Genomic DNA, 19,888 nt, shown 5'->3' on the forward strand with positions numbered 1-19,888 from the left:
TGCACTGAAAACTTCATCATAAGTATTAATACACTCTTTTGAGGCAACACTTTCTGTAAACTTGACTTCATTAGAGCGATTTTTATATGACTTTAAATGATTATGTGAAGCAAAACAGAAACAACAAACAAACGCCAGTGGAGCAATTTGATTGGTGTATCAAAAAAGTACAAAGTTAACATACATGGCTTTTGGTATGCAAATGCATGATGAGAAACATTGTTGAAAGTAATTTTCCACAACTTCAGGCAACAAAAGCTTACAAAAAGTGTTGAACCTGGTCAGATGTTAGGATGCCAGACTGGAGGGTAAAATATGATTCAGAAGAAATTTATAAGTTTGAGCCAACAATTGCGGCAACATTGGCTGCATTAAAATTCATATTGGAAGTAACATATTATTATTAACATTTTTTTATTTACTAATTACTAACTGAAGGGGTCATTACATGGATATTCACTGGTACTTTAAAAAGGCTTAATACACATTTGTGTCAATAGCATTCGCAGTGCTGTCAACTCTCCTGGAAAATTCTGGAGAAATCTCCCTTTCTCCAGATTAGAGAATGAAATCTCCCGGATAATCATTGAAGTATGTCATTTCTTCAGTAGCCTCGACTTTCCAACAATACAATTTCAACTATTTTGCATATTGTTTGAGCTATTTTAATGTCAACATAGAACATTTCCTCATGACCTCCAGTATGCTATTGTTAATAATCTGATTGGTTTTTGTGAGTTTTGTGTCATCACAAATTTGGTGACAATTGGAGTCAACGAGTAGTTTTTGCCCAAATGATGTCATTTGGGGGGTTGACAGCCCAGCATTCAAGCACTGAAACTATCACAAGTGCTCTTGGCTTAATGAATGGCCAGGATGGTTTGACGCTTTAAAAAAATAACAATAATACTTTACTTATATAGCGCCTTTTCCAGCTATGTCTAATAGAACTTTACAATTTATTACAAAAATTACAAAAAATAATAACAAAATTACAAATATTGTCCAAAAATTTATTTATTCAAAAATTAAATTCAATGAAACTAACAGGATGCAATTTTGTCAAGTTCCTCCTGTTTCTTTTAGAAAGATTTGCTGTTCATTCAAAAGTTTACCTGATATTATCTTTCAAGCATAACAATAACACAATTTTGCCCAAGAAGATCATAATACCCATGTCATAGCGCACAATAGAGTACCGCAGTGATGACGTCATAAAAATGAAATTTGTGAAATTATGGGATTTGTTAAGATATTCTGAAAGAACAACGTCCAAGACACCTACTCGCCAAAAATTAGCAATTCGGGGCAAATTGTCTCTGAGATATTAGCCCAGTTATGCTGTGACGACTCCATACAAATCCTTCTAAATTTGGCTTGGTTCATAAGATTAGGAACCAGGTAAGATTTAGAAGGATTTGTGTGGAGTCATCGGAGCATAACTGGGTTAATATCTCAGAGACAATCTGCCCCAAATTGCTAATTTTTGGCGAGTAGGCGTCTTGGACGTTGTTCTTTCGGAATATCTTAACAAATCCCATAATTTCACAAATTTCATTTTTTATGACGTCACACTTCGGTACTCTATTCACAAACTTTCAAGTGACATTTGCTAGTTAGAAGTTATATTATTGTGAAAGTGCCAAATGATAGACTAAAACAAAATTGTAATAATTGTCACTTATAATTGGCATCATATTGTGTAAATATTTACAACTTTGTACAAATTATGTATCATATGCTTCTGATTAAATTTACAGAACTTGACCAACAACTGGCTTATAGGTTTGATTTAAAAGAAAGGATTCAGGATATTTTTCATAACCAGACTTTGTGCAACAAAATTGTACTGGGTAGATCGGTTGAATGTTAGTTTGTTACTGTGCATTCAATAAATTATCGGAGAATCGTTTTAAATGCTTAAGTTTGTTCTTATAGTACCCAACCGGCTAATAATCTTCTTTTTGAGGGGTTGCCGTATTGGTAAATAATAATAATCATAAATACAGCAAGAATGACACCCAAAACATACAAGCTAGTGGTCTCTTCAATCCTGGCCTCGACCTACAGTATATAGTCTTAAACAAATAAGTTAAACTTAAACACGTACCGTGGTCGACTAGTCAAAAGAACATTTTGACAACACTAAACCCAGAGCTCAAGCAAGTATATGCCGATTAATTTACTTTTCTACACTCAGTCCAGCATCAACATTTGCCTCGGTATTAAAGTACTATAGCCATAGCGTCTATTGAAGAAATTCTTACAAAACCACAGTGAGTTCTAGAAATACCTTCTTGAAAGTAAGTATGCGATGTAAAATGAACGATTTTGGTGTAAGATGTGCTGGATCGAATAAGTGGCTACGTATTACGTAAAAACAGTTACTACGGAATGAGGGTGAATAACAAAACTGTTTCGTTAATTAAATGAAATTACACTTAGAATTGCACTTGCCAGCTTCTCCTGTAAAATGACTGTACCACTGGAACTATTACTCCTGCGAAAGCATTTACAACGCTTGCCATTCCGTAAGCACGAATGGAACCCGGAGTCTTCAGTGCATTGGCTTTTACGATGCTGAAAACGCTTTCAATGGGATTTAAGTCAAAAGAGTAAGTAGGCATTTTGACGAGGGTTATGTTCTTGCGCGCCAAAACATTCTGCACAGCAACGTCGTTGTGTATCGAGGCATTGTCAAGAACCAGAAAACTATCTCTTGGTAAGTAGGGTAAGAAGTGATACTCGATGGCATTTGTTATGGAAACTGCATTGAAGCTACCGGGAACTGGGTAGCAATTAACAATTCCTTCGTTGTAACCTACCACTGCAAAGGCCGATATTTTTTCTCTTACGTCTCGTTTTGGCTCTACACTCGGAAGGACGTCACCAATACTGCACCAACCTGAAGTTCGTACATCAGTGAGCTTGTTAAAGGCCGTCTCGTCTCCGAAAAACAGTTTTGTTGGATCTTTTCGGTTCCGCCACTGGATGTAAGCTTGTCTTCTTACTAAGTTGTACGGTGTAAATCGCTCTTGTGGGACTTTAGTTGACTTGTGCTTCGTTAAATTGAGATCATGCAGCGTCCTGCAAATAACCGGTACCGACGGAACTTCGTGTGGTAACAAGTTCAGGTCAGCTCTCAGTCTGCCTTGCATTTCTTCCAAGTACAAAAAAGGGTTCACGAAAATCATAGCCTCCAGATAGGCAACCATAAAAGGTTGCATCTTGCTAGCTGGCCTCCCTCTTGCTCCAGCTTGACAATCACCGGTCGCAATAAACTTTTCACAAATTGCCCGTGCGGTGTTGTAACAAACGCGGTTTTCTCGTGCACTGACCGCAAAACTTCCACTTGTTGAATAATCTGCCAAAATCTGATACCTTTTTTGGATAGGGTACGCAGCACCAAATTTGTAAATTCCTTCTGAAGCATTTACCCTCCAGTCTGGCATCCTAACAGCTGCCCAGTTTCAACACTTTTTGAAGCTTTTGTTGCCCGAAGTTTTGGAAAATTACTTTCAGAATTGCAGTTTACACGAGCGTTCGCTTAACCAATCAAAAGCCAGGCGCGTTTGTCTGTCCGTTCGATAAACCAATCAAATCGCTCTATTTCCGTTCGTTTGTTGTTTCTGTTTTGTTCGCGCGTTTTCATTTCAAGGTCATACGAAAATCGCTCTACTGCAGCCAATGGAAATATCAAAACTCTGACTAATTTACAGTTTATGGTGGGTTTTTCTGAACATCAGATATCTCAAGTTCTTAAAAACTTAGAAAGGATCTTTACATTCTCCGACATTCTCAATGTGGTTGAAATATGGGACAGACGGCATGCAGAAAAAATCCTTTCAGTTATCGCTGATGTTTTTAAAGATATTGAAAATGCAGTACATGTAAATACCGGTAGCCTGTATACAGAGGAGGGTGATGACCAGTATGACTTTGATGATGAGTTCATGGATGAGTGGAATGAGCTGCTTCAAGATGATGAACTATTTGACATGATAATTGAAAATATGTCATTGTCAAAACTGCAGTCTTCACTTATTGAGGAAGAGATAAATGCTTCAAGTGATATGTTAGAAGATGGAGTTCCAAGAGCTGTATTGGACACCATTGAGTCGATGAACATGGATGGATAAATAATTTATCCATCCAGTTATATTACTTGACGTTTTATGTATGGTGTTTTGTGCCTTAGTTCACCCTTATTCCTGTCAGCTTCTATTAGATGTAAATTAAAATAATAAGCTGGGAGTGTGTGAAAAACTTCCCTAAGTGACTTTTGGGTCAAATACTTTTTTTGTTCCTATCTTATGGAGTTTTGTTTTTCAAGGCACTGCCCCCATTTAATGATTTTCCTTAATTTTTTCTATTGTTCTGAGGATCTTTTTCATCATGTTTTGCTATTGCTGGGTGTAAAGAAAAACATTATTTGTCATTTAGAGGTTTGTTTAATAGAGGTTCCACTGTACAAACCTGAAATTAATGTTTGTGGATTTTTCAAAAGACCAAGTTGCTTTTTGGTTAACTCCACATTGCCGTTTTCTTCAACAGTATCAAACATCCAGCACAAATAGTCTAATATGTCACTGCTGGAATTTCCCTCATGACACTGGCATTGATTGAGTGGTCACCTAATATAATATAATATAACAATCTCTTTTTATAAGAATAGGACAATTGCGCGATAATGTCATTTTACTAAAACTCCCAGAATCCTTGAGTTTGTTGTTTTCTTGTGCAAATTAAGGCTATTGTTTTTAATCCTCAGCAGGATTGACAAATTTAAGTAACAAAGCAAAACCGAAATGAATTCTGGTAGTCGTAGTCAAATATCGTCATCATGCAATTGTCTCATTGAACAAGAAAAATATCAAGGCTTATATTGACTGAATACAACAAGACAAGGGGGGTTAGTTGTCTCCAATTGTCTACCCAAGTCTTTGCATAGGCTCTCTGGCATAAAATGCAGGAATGGTCTACTAAGCTGTACAAAAATAATGCATGTGTTTGTATCAAAATACAGGGTTATGAATCATTTGTAATTAAATGAGTTCAGTCTTCAAATTTATAGCATTGATGTCTTCATTTTGTTAATTACTTTCTTGTACCCATCAAAGAAAGAATACTCATTGTTTGGTTCCAGAAAATACCTAGTATAATCAGACTTACTTCGGATCATTGCAATATTCCTGAGGATGAAAGTCAACTACTGGGAAGGGTTTGAGGTTTCATTCAAACACTAGGAGGCTGTGTATTTTCTGGAGCAAACAATGTGCATCTTTTACTGCACGCAAATGTTTATCGTGCTCTAATACCCCAAGTGATATTCTTCTTATGTTTGTTGATCCACTGGTATAAACTTGAGGCATCTATGCTTTCTAGTCTGTTGGACTGAAAGTCTTTGAAGTGCTTATAGCTCCTCCATTGAATTTGTGTAAAGACATCGAAATCAACTGCTCTCTTGATGAGCTCCTGAAGATCTCTTGTTGCAGATCCTTCTACATGTTTCCCAGATCTTAACATCCGTTTGATTGATTCATCAAGATTGCTCAGGACTGTTGTCGTGGATGTTTCAGAGAAAGAGAGTTGTGACACTGCCTTCTCTGTGACATTTGGTCCCAAGTTTCTGATGCCCTGCTTGATGAAGTTATTGCTGTGTTCAGTGGCTTCATCAAGTGGAATGTTTGTACCAATCTTACCAGCATTATTGACTGAATGGTTCCATGTAAACCGTTCAGAGCCTCTCTGGGATAGAATAGAGTGAACAAGAAAAAACTGGTACAAGCATTCCAGTGCATATTTCGTACTGTGCGTGCCATCGGATTTGCAGTACAACATAATGTACTTGTACTGCCTCATTATCCTCGACCCATCCTCTTCTTTAATTGCATCAAGGAAATTGAAGAAAAGAAATCCATCTGTCAGCAAAGCACAGTTATAGTTAAATACATCATCCTCTGGTTTTGATTCACCTTGGGGAGGATTAGGGGTTGATGAGGTGAAGTCATTTACCTCATCTTCCACCTGAACTGGAGGGTCATGTGCTAACTCATGAGCCCTTCTTGACTTTCCATTATACTTGAATGACCTCTCGCATCCAGGGTACCGGCATGGAAACCTCCCATCGGGGGTCAGTTGCTGACGGTTAAGAACTTCATCCCTTTCTTGCTGAGTGACCACACGATTCACAAGGTCATTCACGTTCGAAGCATGTTGAAAAACAAATTCATCAACTACCTTTGCTGACATTTCAAGCAGACAATCTAGCTTTTCTGCCTTCTTCATTGAATTTAAGTTCGTGGGCAAGCTATGGTTTGAGGGGGCTCCTGCCTTGTTCTCAAAGCCTAACACCTTCATGGCAGCAACAATTACCCTTGATGTAAACACAACTGAAAAAAAGTCTCGGTTCGCTCGGTACGAAGAGTGGGTATCACTTGTTACATTCCTTCTGTTTATTAGGGTGCAATCAGCAAACCATGGTGCAGATGTCTACATCAGATTTTCCACTAAAGAATCTAGAGTAGATTAACTGTTGAAAACAAACAAACAAACAAAAAACAATATGAATTTGCAGTGATTTCGCTGTAAGCTAAAAATTTTAATTTTCCTATAATTTTTTTTATGATGGGGATCTAAAAATACAACAGTAGACAATTCAACAAAATTGAAAATATACCCCCCAAAAAGGAAGAGGAAGAGAGTGGATATCCAGTTCATGAGTTACAAATGTATGATTCAAGATTATCTGAATCATGGTGCACCAGATGTACCAATAAATTAATCCCTGTCTTAATAGAAAAAATTATTTTATTCTTTAATCATCCATGATCAGAGTGATCTAGTATCACTCATTCTATAGATTTAAATCATGTGTGCTTTGAAGCCTATGCATTTAGAGGTGTTAATGCATTGTAAAAAAAAGGTGTTTCAATGGTGTTTCCATACAGTGGGTGGTCACAAGAGAGGTTAATCAGAGCATTACATTTACAGCATTTTGCTGAATAGGAAAGTTATGAACATCAAACTAGTAATATTTTAGGCATAATACAATCATAAACATACACTTAGCACTTTAACAGCTGCATGCAAGTTCCCCAATTGGAGATTGATGCCTTCCAAGCGGTCCTTTGGGATGTAGCCATTTGCCACCGACAAAATCACATTCACAGCCCTTTCAACAGTGAGCTGGTCACCAGAAAATATCTGACCATCCACACCACCATCACTTGCTTGCAGGAGGTAGGAATGGAATTGTTGAAGTATTGACATCATGTGTTCATTTACATTTTCATTCTTGAAAATAATTCCCAGGGGAACCTGACCAAAACAATAATAAATAATAAATTATTTAAAGAGATAAAAAAATACCATAGATAAAATATATTAGTATATGATGTCACAACCTCAAGAATCTTGAGGGAAGGGTTGCTGATCCCACATTTCCTGCTTCTTTCAAATTTATGTCATTTCTATCCCAAATGTTGTTTTCTTCCCTTAATGCAACATCTTTGCCCAAATTTTTTGCCACCTGGTATATAATTTTCTGCAACACCATTTTGAACCAGAGGTGAAATCCTAACGAACATGTAGAGCTCTTATTGAACTTGTTCGGAACATTGACAGCAAGACTGTACTTGGAAAGGTTTCAGAGATTAAGGGAAAACATTTGTTGGTTTCCACTGGACTTGACTTATGGATACATAAAGTGTATAAAAATAATAAGCATTCGGATGGTTAGTCAGACTTTTGAATAAATAATATTTGGATAACAATGTCACAATTAGTTCAACTAGTAATTAATAACCTTTTTTGACTTCTTTGACATCTCCTCAGTATATTTGTGGGGAATATGATAGATGCACGCTTCCTTTAAAGGCTTCAAAACATCAAAGTATTCCACTAAAATCCGTGCTGTTAAAATCATGTAATTGGACCTTTGCCGTTGCTGGTCTTCAATAGTTGGTAAAAACTGCAGGTTTGACAACTCCTGAAGATTGGCTTTTGGTTGTTTGGAGTCAAGGAGTGCTCCAGACACCCTGTTCTCAATCATTTGGTGGTTCACCCAATGAAAGTCACGGTTTTGCGATTGCATTGTCATACTCTTTCGCTGTAGCTGGAAGTCCAGATTGTCAAATGAGATAACAAATCCAGGGTGTGCAGCTTTCTTGAATTCATACTCCACCATCCTGACTTTAGTTTGCTTTTGGTGGCACACTGCTGTGTATGTTTGATAGGATTCATATTGCATCAAAATATTTTTGTGCTTCTCTTGAATCTCTATCGCTTTGGAGTTTTCTTGAGAAATTGTGTCCCTTGCTTTCAAAAGGAGGGCATCATGATCACCCCCAAGTTTGTCCAACGTGTAAAGAATCTGACTGTTTGAATTTGTCACCTTCAGTCTGTTGAGCCTACCGAGGGTTGCCTGTGACACAAAGGACGACCTATGTTAGAAATTTCATAATACATTTTAAATAGATCTCTTTTATATGAAGATTTTTTTTTTAGTTCATGATTAATAGCATCTTTTAAAATAGAAATTTCTTAAATACCACGATTATTTTTATCATTCAGAGAATAAAGCAGTTTTATGACGTTATTGTGTGTATTGTTTTATCAAATACAGATTGACCTTAAATAATAAATGTCCTGTAATTTAGCTTGAACAATTTCAGATACGTATGACACGAAATAAAACTGAATAAAAAGTATCAAAAGTAAAATAAGCTCAAGATCAATAAAACGAATCGCACCTCAACAAACTTGCTTTTCAGGAGAATACCTATCACAGATGCAGCAGCGCTCATGTCCTTGTTTCGCTGTTTCAACAGAATTGATCCTGCGATAGCCAAGCTTCCCAACCAGTCGAAAGATTTCGTTCTTTTATTGATAGCCGAAGTAAGAAGGAATGAATAAAAAACCGGAGCTCGTTCACGCCACTCATCACAAACTAACTGTAGGTCAAACTTCTCCAAATCTTTCTTTTCAATTTTCCTTAAAATTGATGGCTTTCTTGTTTGTGGGGAGGAGCGTTACGTGACGACACTAAAAACGGCTGTGTAGCAAACTAAACGGTTGTCAGCAGAGGCTACTTTTCGCTCGCCATCTCATACCGCGAAAATGTAGCTTCTGCTCGCAGGGTAATATTTTGTCAATGTAGAGCCCTATTCAGCTCAGTGTTATTTCTCAAGATTATTGTAAACAATGTCTTATATTGCTGTATTGTAAATTTGAGCTGTCACAATTACTTTTTGGCGAATAAAAATCCATTATTTTATTGATGTCTTTTTGTCTATATAAAAACAATATAACAATATTGTTTTGCCACTCGAAAATAAAATTCATATCTTCATAATGGATTTCATATCTTCGCGCCACCGTGTAATATCCTCTATGTATGTAGGCAAAGAGAGAGGTTAGCCCCTAAAGCCCGTATCAGATAAAGCTTCAGTGTTATTTAAGCTGAACCTTTCACGTTCATTGTGATAAAGATTTGTAACAAGAAGGCTCAGAAGAGCTTGATCATATCTATGACAACCGCCATGCTTTTCTCGTGGTGCCTCCCAAAAACCGCCTGGGCAATGAAGTCTTGATCCTGGAGGTGCTATACAATCTGTAACAAGGGCACAGACCGCTGCCCACTTCATGACATGCTCTTGGACATCTTCCGTGTTAAACAAAAGAATTGTACCCCCTGGTAATATAGTTTCTGTTAGGCCTTCTTTGGGGAATACTGGAAAATATTCAATCATCTTTGGATTGGTGGCCATTGCAATTGAATGATCTTTTTCAATTTTAAGAAAGAACAGAGCTCCAGAGTTAAAGTGAACCATTCTTTCCACAATATGGTCGAAATGACCGTAAATTCTGATTGAACTGTCAATCCACATTACTCCATCGCATTCTGATAACAGTTCTCCTATTAGCAGCAATTTCCAAGCATAGTTCTTTAAGTTTTTGATGTGAGGTGGATATTTCTCAAATTCAAACTTTCTATAGATAACATGAGTTTTGCTTTTCAATATATCCATTTGCGGCTCACTGAGTCCAATATCATAACAAACCAATTTAACTCCTGGTAAGTGCTTGGGAAAGTGATCCACAACTCTCATCAGCTCTCCAAAATGGTTGCTGGAAGCGGCAGAGACAGGAACAACGACGTCAAAATACGATGCTTTGGGATTTAGCTTCACAGGTTTACGTTTAAAAATGTTTTCCTTTAGAAAATCCTGTACGATTCGGAAGGTTTCATTGTCCATTTCAAATGTCTTCCCGGCGAAAGTAGGATCACTGACTGGCACGTAGTGGTCGATTGGTATCTCGCTTGACTTAACTTCAGCTGCTCTGCTTGAATTTCTACTGATACTGATATTCTGTGTTTTGTTGGAAGGGGTGAAAAAAGCTAAAAGAAAAGTTTGTCCGTGTCCCTCCAACAGATGGAACTCCAGCATGTAAAGAACCATTACTCCTGCAAAAACTGCGAAACCCACATTCAAGAATTGTTTCATGTTTTCGGTCCTGGCAGAAACGATTTTCTGGGCACTCTTTATTCTTCAAAGAAATCAGTGACCTGAAAAATGTTTTAGCAAAAGCTAAGTAAGCACGGGGAGAGGACAACGATCAGGGCTGAGTTGCTCAAAGCATGGTTAGCTTTAACCATTGGTTAAGCAGTATCAAAACCAATACGTTGTCAAGGTATTAAACGCTGGTTAACGCTAACCACGCTTCAAGAAACTGGGCCCAGGTTGTGAGTTTGAGTTGACTTGGAAATTAAGATTGAGTTAAGCTTGAGTTACCAAAGAATGTAACATATAATATTTGGATCCAAATGATGCCAAAGATCATCGGTGTTTCCCATTTCCTTTCATGAACCGCCGGTCGATGTCATTTTAAAAGGTCCGGATCGATGCCACCATCGGTGAGCAAGCCTTTAGTCATTATAGATGCAATATATTCCCTGGTTAAAGTTAGTACAATAATGCCTATAATACGCTTTTGAATAGTCTCTTGTTAAACAATACAAATGCAAGCAATATGGAAATTGTGGATTTATCATCAACTGATACTAACTCCTGTCATGAATTTGGTGTGGAGACAAGTGTTCCGTTCTAAATAATAATAACAATAATAACAGTTTAGATAATTTCTGGTCACATCATAGCTGTATTGGTTCTTCAAGCTGCTAATGACCAGTTAGCTGGCTGCACATTCAATGTGTAGCCGGTAATTTGCATAAAATTTGTTGGCGCTAAAGCTCGTTACAAGATACTAGGTTTCTATAGCTTCAGGACGGCTAAAAATTTCTAGACGACTGTTCAACTGATATACGATTTTCGAAGCAATATGTAGCGAGTTCACTACGATGTTCTGAAGTTTAATATTTCACATTTTGCACTCCAAGTTTAGCTATATTTCGTACAAAACTAAAATTTTCAAATTCGAAAATGTGGTGGAGAAAGAAATCTGAAAAAATTCTGACTTACGTAAAGCATAAAATTGCATCGATTTCGGATAACTCGATTTTCCCGCTAACTGGAATTAAATTTCCTTTCCCTTCATCAAAATTTCACTGAAATTTACCCCGATAACTCGAATTCCCCGGTTTATACCACTACATGAGAAATTCCTGCAATTTGATTGGCTTAGAGCAGTGGTATTTCAGCTTAATTTGAAATACCTACATGTGCAAATTACAAACCTTTTGCGGGTGTGGTATAAACAAATAATAGCATGATTTGTACGTGATATTTGGCATAAATACCACTCGTGATATTTCAAAATTGTCTCAAATTTCACTCGCCTAACGGCTCGTGAAATTACGTATAACAATTTGGACATATCACTCGTGGTATTTATGCCAAATATCACTACAAATCATGCTATTACCTATACAACTGGCACTGTTTTTCGTTTACCCTCAGAGTTCGAGTTACCGCGGTTCTACTGTATATGAAAGCAGAAGCAGCAAATTAGGGTTTCAGAACGTTCTCCAGTGGTTTTCGTTCGTCTTTTTTTTTTTAAACAGAAGAATTTCTTTCAAATAAGGTATAAAAAAGAAAAGCACAAATTTGCACATGATTTCTAGCTTTAGGAGAGGGCGCGTTCGAAAGAATGACCTTCTGTTGCTAACTACTGACAGTATATTTTTGTCCTATTGTACACTGGGTTTGCAAAGATTGCGCTACTAGACTGAATATTTGAAACATAACTTACCTACAACTTGTTCACTGCTGTAAAAAAACCCTTCGTTATCAAGGCTGAACTAACAACTTTCGCAATTAGTTGTTGGTCAGCAGCTGGTCGCACGGCAGTTTAGGAAGGTTGCTCATGATTGGTTTGTTTGTTCCCTTGACAATGCCGCACCAACAATTTGACAAAGAAGTGATTTCACTAGGCCATTTGCACTAAGAGGTCACGTGTCATTCGCCGCCATGTTGGAGGGCAAACAAATCGGTTGCTATGCGTTACTATGGAAAAAATGGCTGCCGCTTATGACCCGGAAAGGTAAATATATCAAGTTTCCTCGCCATTTTTTGCTTTGTTTCAAGACAATGGGTTACTTGCAGACATGTATGATGTGTACTAGTCTCTCAGATTCTATTAAAAATCGTTCATTTATTTATTGCTTTAAAAAATCGCTTTCGATGTTCCGTTTACTTCAACAGTTTGAACACACTTCCTCGCTGTTCGAATTTGCAAACGTATAGCCTTTATTGTCGTGTCACTGACCTTTCTCGCTTTCAAAGGGGTGTAAATATTTTTCTTTTTTCCTTATTAGTTCAAATTATAGTCTTACAGTGATAGGTGGAAAAGATCGACTTAATGCACCAGTCATTTGAAACCCCCGGACCCCCCCCTCGGGGATGACCGGGGTATTGCGGGGACATTCACTTCATGTTCACCAAATATTGGTTCCCCGGTAGTCGGGGGATACGCTAAAAGTCACGGTCTTTGCCTCCCGGACCGGGGGATAAGCGGGGCAGTCACTTTATGGTCAGCGGTTTTCATTTTCGCGCCGCATACTAATTCCGCATGATTCCGCATACATTTTCATCGCTTCGTACCGTGACGATGTTTTGCAAAGTTAAATATCGAGGCGTAAAAAAAGCGGTCATAGCCGATGACTTGAAGAGTTTGGTGAACAAAGGTAGGCATATTTTCACTGATATTATGTAGATTTGTAATTATAATATGCTTTAAAATGCATCTAATGCACCGATACCATCTTATTCGCGAATTCTTCATAAACACTTGACCTGGCTTGACCTATCGACAGCTAGAAACGACACTTAAAGCTTAAACTATGCATTTTTTTGCGCTCTTTGGCTTGATATCAAAGTGAGCATAACTTTTCTATAACTTCCCTTCTGTTTGGATTTCGATACATTGACCAAAAAGCTATGAAAAGGGGTTTATGAAAAGTTTTTATATTCCGATCACGCATGCTTTCAGTCACGTGCCAGATCAGCCAACGCGAAATTCGATCCATACAACTTCGTGCTTCCTACGCATTCTTTTATAGGGCTTTTTGCATTTGGTTGGTAAAATTCGATAGGTATAATTTATAATTTTGTGATCTTGCTTTTTGTGACATCAAGATGTAAAATAGAAAGATGACGCTGAAATCTTTAAATACTTGTCTTTTCTTGTCTATCGAGGGGTTGCAAGTGTTGCCATTGCTGCTGCGAAAGCAAGTTGTTAATTTCACGGCTGTCATCCTATATGTCATCTCTTGCTACTAGTTGACGTTTGAAAGGGAGTACCTTGTATGTTGGACATATGGGGGCGGGGGAGTTCACCATTCACTTTTGCCCCAGGGACCGGGGAGTTCACTGGCTCTCACATGCATAAAAAGTGAATGCCCCGCTAATGCCCGAGGGGGGGGGGGGGGGGTCCGGGGGTTTCATGACTGGTGCATAAGTTTAATCAGCTTTTTCTAGCTTGAATTTCTCCAACACAAACTAGTTTTAGAATCGAGTTTTAACAGTCGGCAGTTCTCAGTTTAAGCTTATTCGTACCATAAGCATTGTAAAAGCTGATTAAAGTCATTTATCATAAGTTATAAAAATTTCTTTAATCGTTACAGAACAGAAACCGTCGATCTTTCGCGGTTTCCGTCTCTAACTTTTACTGACGTTGAAAAGTATGCAGCAAGTTCCACAGGATGCGAAAGCACTGCTAAAGCCTATAAATTCTTCGCTGAACCTGGATACCTCCACGATATTAAAAGTAAGTCTGAAAATAATTTTTCAACATTCAATAACCATGAATCTTAACAGCAGTCTTACAGGTTCAAAACCATTTATTTTTATTTTTGGTAGTCACTTATGGAGCTACCGAGGCAGTAGTGTTTGCAAGATGCCACAGATCCATGAAGAAAAGTGAACCAGCTGACTCACTTCAATTGATCATCATTACTGAGAATAAGAAGGTGTCGGGAAAATGTTCCTGTGTGGCTGGTGCTGGTGGCTTTTGTCATCATTTTATTGGTTTGTTGTTCTACCTGGCACACCTGAAGCAACTAGGTTTTAAAAGCGTTCCCGATGGCCTAACATGCACTATGGTTGCTCAGAGATGGAGCGTACCAAGGGCGAGACAGATTGAACCCCAGTGTGTCGACAGTGTATTGGTTAAAAAGCCGCAAGAGGGAGCAAACTACAACAAATTTATTAAAAGTACCCTATACTCTCCAGCAAGGCAGTATCCTTTGCTTGGCCCTGAAGAGAAAAATAAGCTCAAAAGTCTCAATCCTGAGCCTTTGCTAGTAGGTTTGTTATCAGAAAACCCTCTGAGCCTTGGAAGTATACAGACCCACTTTGGAAACTTACCAAAAGGTTCTGCATTGTCCTACCAGCAAAGGCTCACAGAACAATACATTATCAATGACTACGGTCAGACAAATTTCCCAGACCTACCACTGTCTGGCGCCGGAGATCGCTTTGTAAACAGCTTGTCCACCTGTTTAGAAAGCACCAAACTTGCAAAGTTACAAACACTTACCGTCACATTAGACATGGCCCGCGACTTGGAACATAAAACAAGAGAACAAAGCGAGAGTGGACTCTGGCACTCATTACGACAGAAGAGAATAACTGCAAGTAAATTCGGCATCGTCGCAAAAAGAGTATCAAATTTTGAAACCCTTGTACAACAGCTTCAGCCTTCCAGGTACGTACAAACAGCTGCCATGAAATGTGGTATCGAAATGGAAGGAAGGGCAGCATTTATCTACGCCAGTAAAGAGAAAAAGGGCATGGCCAATGTATACCCTTGTGGTCTTGTAATAAACCCGAAATGTCCTTGGCTGGGTAGTTCTCCTGATAGAAGAGTTTATGATATAGAGGCAGTTAAAAATGGTTCATCAGACCCTTTTGGTTTGTTTGAAAGCAAAGTTGTTCAGGAGGGGGTGACGAGTTTTGATGCTGTTTCCTATTTGAAGCGCGATCCGGTTACCGACGAACTAAGACTTAAAGAAAATCATATTTACTACCTTCAAGTACAGTGCCAGCTGGGTACTACTGGGTTAGACTGGTGTGATTTTTTTTGTTACATTAATGACGATTTATTTTTTTGTCAAAGAATTAAATTCGATCCTGTTGTTTTCCAGCAAAGTAAAGTCCGAGTTGACAACTTTTATTTCAACTATTTTCTGTGAAGGTTAAGTTAAGGTGCACTTCGGTAGGTCACAAATTGCAACAGCAAGTTTTTCGTTTTTGACGCCATCGTATCCGGTCATCATGGCACCAATTACGAAATAAATAGTTTTCCAGCCCGATGCCCAAGCCAAGAAAGGGGCAATGTAACTTTCTGTTGTAGTTTGTGGCCCATGAAACTAGAGAATTCTCGACCGAACTAAGAGGAATTGCTTTTTAGTATTAAAGGTCCTTGAAACTTAACCAGCAAACAAGTCACAGTCCAGAGCTGGTTGACAGTACCCAACAATGACAACGGGATGGGAGTATCATAAATGTGATACTCTTTAATTCTACGAATTGCCCTTTCTACGTGAATACGTAGTTTTGCGATCGTTTTGGTTTCTTTAACCTCTTTTGAAGAGAACTGACCCCCACTTGAAAGATAGGGTGGCAGATTTAAGCTCACTCTTCTGTTTGTTAACATGTCACCAATATTAAAACCTTTGTCGGCCATAACGCTGTCATTGGGCTCCAAAAGGTCTAAAATACCACAGCATCTTGTTATTTCTTTATCGGAAATGGATCCAGTGTAAAGCGCAGATACAAAACTAACTGCTCCATGTGGTGTAATACCAATGAGAGACTTCAATGTTGTGCCACTTTTGTAACTGCTGTACATTTGCGACTGTAACAGAAGAGACGATGGAATCTGAACTCTAATTTCCGTGCAGTCAATCACAACACGAGTATTTGGATAAAGAACCCTAAATTCTTGGGGCAGGTGTTTTTGCACAGCTTCTTTTGAAGGCCATATTGGTTGTGCTCCGAGGAAAAAATATAAATAATTGGCCCAAGTGATAACTTTTCTGCTTACAGTAGACTCATGGACATTGAACCTGTGAGCCAAATCCTGCTGGAGGAGGCCCAATCTTATCCTTATGCACCAGTCATTTGAAACCCCCGGACCCCCCCCCCCCCTCGGGCATTAGCGGGGCATTCACTTTTTATGCATGTGAGAGCCAGTGAACTCCCCGGTCCCTGGGGCAAAAGTGAATGGTGAACTCCCCCGCCCCCATATGTCCAACATACAAGGTACTCCCTTTCAAACGTCAACTAGTAGCAAGAGATGACATATAGGATAACAGCCGTGAAATTAACAACTTGCTTTCGCAGCAGCAATGGCAACACTTGCAACCCCTCGATAGACAAGAAAAGACAAGTATTTAAAGATTTCAGCGTCATCTTTCTATTTTACATCTTGATGTCACAAAAAGCAAGATCACAAAATTATAAATTATACCTATCGAATTTTACCAACCAAATGCAAAAAGCCCTATAAAAGAATGCGTAGGAAGCACGAAGTTGTATGGATCGAATTTCGCGTTGGCTGATCTGGCACGTGACTGAAAGCATGCGTGATCGGAATATAAAAACTTTTCATAAACCCCTTTTCATAGCTTTTTGGTCAATGTATCGAAATCCAAACAGAAGGGAAGTTATAGAAAAGTTATGCTCACTTTGATATCAAGCCAAAGAGCGCAAAAAAATGCATAGTTTAAGCTTTAAGTGTCGTTTCTAGCTGTCGATAGGTCAAGCCAGGTCAAGTGTTTATGAAGAATTCGCGAATAAGATGGTATCGGTGCATTCGATGCATTTTAAAGCATATTATAATTACAAATCTACATAATATCAGTGAAAATATGCCTACCTTTGTTCACCAAACTCTTCAAGTCATCGGCTATGACCGCTTTTTTTACGCCTCGATATTTAACTTTGCAAAACATCGTCACGGTACGAAGCGATAAAAAATGTATGCGGAATCATGCGGAATTAGTATGCGGCGCGAAAATGAAAACCGCTGACCATAAAGTGACTGCCCCGCTTATCCCCCGGTCCGGGAGGCAAAGACCGTGACTTTTAGCGTATCCCCCGACTACCGGGGAACCAATATTTGGTGAACATGAAGTGAATGTCCCCGCAATACCCCGGTCATCCCCGAGGGGGGGGGTCCGGGGGTTTCAAATGACTGGTGCATTAGTAAAAAGAGAAATAATTCATCAATAAGCACCATCGTTCTACCACCAGGACGTGGGTTGGAAGACATGCTACTTGTGTAACAATACTGCATAGATTCTGCGCTAGGCTTAACTATTTCATAAAATGTTACAAGATGTTGGTAACTGACAAAGCCTGTATAAAACTTAATACTATCATTATCCCTTGAAAACCTTTCAAGGCCAAATTTATAAAGTTTTAATTCCTCAACTTGAGCTTTCAACTGTCTTATCTCTGCCCTTGCTGCATTAAGCTGCTCCTCGACATTGGGCTCATCAGGATGGATGTCTTCTCGTTTAGCCTTCTTCTCCGTCTGACAATCACTGCTACCCGACTCACTTTCACTCCTTTTGAGCAAAATGACAAGAAAGATTAAGTTGACGAATAACAGATTATATGTTTTTATACTTCTGATTTCCAACGTCAGCATTTTATGTCGGAAGAAATAACAGCACATATTAAAGAAAAATAAGACACCTGTTATCTCACAAGATCACTAAGCATAGCTAAGTCCGGGTGTTTTTATAAAGTTTATTTCCTTAGCCCACAAAATAAGTAAAACGGAAACTCATTATAACGGTCATAATAAATTCTTACATAATGGTCTTTGTATGTGAAAGAAAAGTTTATTTGTTGGCTTACTCAGGATGTAACTGAAAATGTCGCTCAATCTTTCGCCTTGCCTTTGGGCGATGCCAAGCAAATTGGGTAGGTATTGCCGCTGTTTTAAGTCTCTTTCGGCCCAAATTATCGAGTCCAGGTCGGTAGTCCTCTTCTAAAAAGTGCTCCTCACAAACCCTTGTGCTGTCTGTTATCTAGAAAATTAAGAAGTGAATATTCTAAGCCAGCGACATATCTGCCTATTAAAAAATATAACTCGTTTATGAAAAAATTGACAAATCAAATACTGGAGACGATGCAATTCTCACCTTAAAATAATCTCCTTCATCCCTGCGAATTTTAGCGATCCACTGCTTTCTTAAGTCAGGCCTGCTTACCGGGCTTGGAAAACGATGAAACGTTAAGTTTTTATAACGGCCATCGTTGTTGCATAATGGCACAACACAATGGTACTTGCTGCCGCCTGCCTGCGCTCAAACACACGTCGAGCAAAAAATAGACATAAGTTAAATTAACGGCAATAATTCATCTTCCAATTCAACCCGATCGCTATAATTCTCAATTCTCCTAAGCATCTACATTTTTCCCAAGTGAAATTTGGAGCATATGATGAGGATCTAGTATAGGGCATTTCTATTTAAAAAACGACAACAGGCCGACAAATTATCCAAATGAACATGGAGAAAGCGTTTTTAAACTGTTGAAATCAACGCACTGTCGAGAGCGATTTTTTAAAAGCAATAAATAAATCAACAATTTTTTAGAGAAACCATGAATCTTGTACACATCGTGAATGTGTGTAAGTATCCTCTTGTTCCGAACAGAGCCAAACGTGGCGAAGAAACTTGATCAATTTACCTCTTGTGTTTCCGACGAGGCAGCCATTTTTTCCATAGTAACGCATAGCAACCGATTTGTTTGCCCTCCAACATGGCGGCGAATGACACGTGACCTCTTAGTGCAAATGGCCTCTTCATCCTGGACATAGCTATCACGACCTCTACCCACCTTATCTACCCACCGCGGTCAAACGCTCGAGCATGCGCAATGCACTCGTATCCGGTCCCGGCCGGGGAAATTTCCCGCGCGAAATTTTAATTGAAACCATTGCAGAGACCGGTGTCAAGCAAAGTATAGTTGAACAATCGTCAGAAATACGCTAAAGTTAAGCGAAATACTTCAAAGTGAAGGTTTTTGTTTTCACAGTTAATAGTTAGATAAATTTTCATTATTCTCCGAGGTCACTAAATTTTTTTGACCTTCACTAAAAAAGTTCTTCGTGTTAAAAGAGTCGACATGCGAAAGCTTGTCGTCGCCATTTGTTTAGACTTGTTTACTGAATGTCGCTGTTCCAATGCGTGATGAGTCCAGGAAGGGAGAAGCCAACAGGAAGAGAAAACTGTAGTCAAAAACAGCTCCGGAGTGTTGATTAAGTTTTATCGAGGGCAGAAGGGGTACCTGCTGAAGGATCATGGCCTTGCCTGAGGCATAGAAACGCGATACTTGCCGAGGACAAACGCTGCTCCTGTCCATCTTCGTGGGGACACAGTAAAACCATTTAAAAAACTTCCAATCCT

The 19,888-nt window shown here is 38.7% G+C and overlaps 3 protein-coding genes and 1 pseudogene across 3 annotated transcripts; 1 reads left to right on the top strand and 3 right to left on the bottom strand.

Annotated features, from left to right (window-relative positions):
* Positions 1–2,441: 2,441 nt before the first annotated feature.
* LOC140932448 (uncharacterized) lies at positions 2,442–3,452 on the bottom strand. The gene has a single exon (XM_073382057.1). The coding sequence runs from the start codon at positions 3,450–3,452 to the stop codon at positions 2,442–2,444; it is 1,011 nt and encodes a 336-aa protein (XP_073238158.1).
* A 1,367-nt stretch (positions 3,453–4,819) lies between these two features.
* Positions 4,820–10,463, bottom strand: LOC140932449 (uncharacterized; annotated as a pseudogene).
* Positions 10,464–12,478: 2,015 nt separating this feature from the next.
* Positions 12,479–15,655, top strand: LOC140932450 (uncharacterized). The gene is made up of 3 exons (XM_073382059.1): positions 12,479–12,504; positions 14,087–14,229; positions 14,322–15,655. Exons 1-3 carry the CDS (start codon positions 12,479–12,481, stop codon positions 15,653–15,655), a joined length of 1,503 nt encoding a protein of 500 aa, XP_073238160.1.
* A 197-nt stretch (positions 15,656–15,852) lies between these two features.
* On the bottom strand, positions 15,853–19,196 carry LOC140932451 (uncharacterized). The gene is made up of 5 exons (XM_073382060.1): positions 19,170–19,196; positions 18,620–18,778; positions 18,333–18,505; positions 17,669–18,037; positions 15,853–16,570 (listed from the first exon to the last, which is right to left on the bottom strand). Exons 1-5 carry the CDS (start codon positions 19,194–19,196, stop codon positions 15,853–15,855), a joined length of 1,446 nt encoding a protein of 481 aa, XP_073238161.1.
* Positions 19,197–19,888: the final 692 nt, after the last annotated feature.

Source organism: Porites lutea, chromosome 3 (assembly GCF_958299795.1).
Source record: "Porites lutea chromosome 3, jaPorLute2.1, whole genome shotgun sequence".
Lineage (NCBI taxonomy): Eukaryota > Metazoa > Cnidaria > Anthozoa > Scleractinia > Poritidae > Porites > Porites lutea.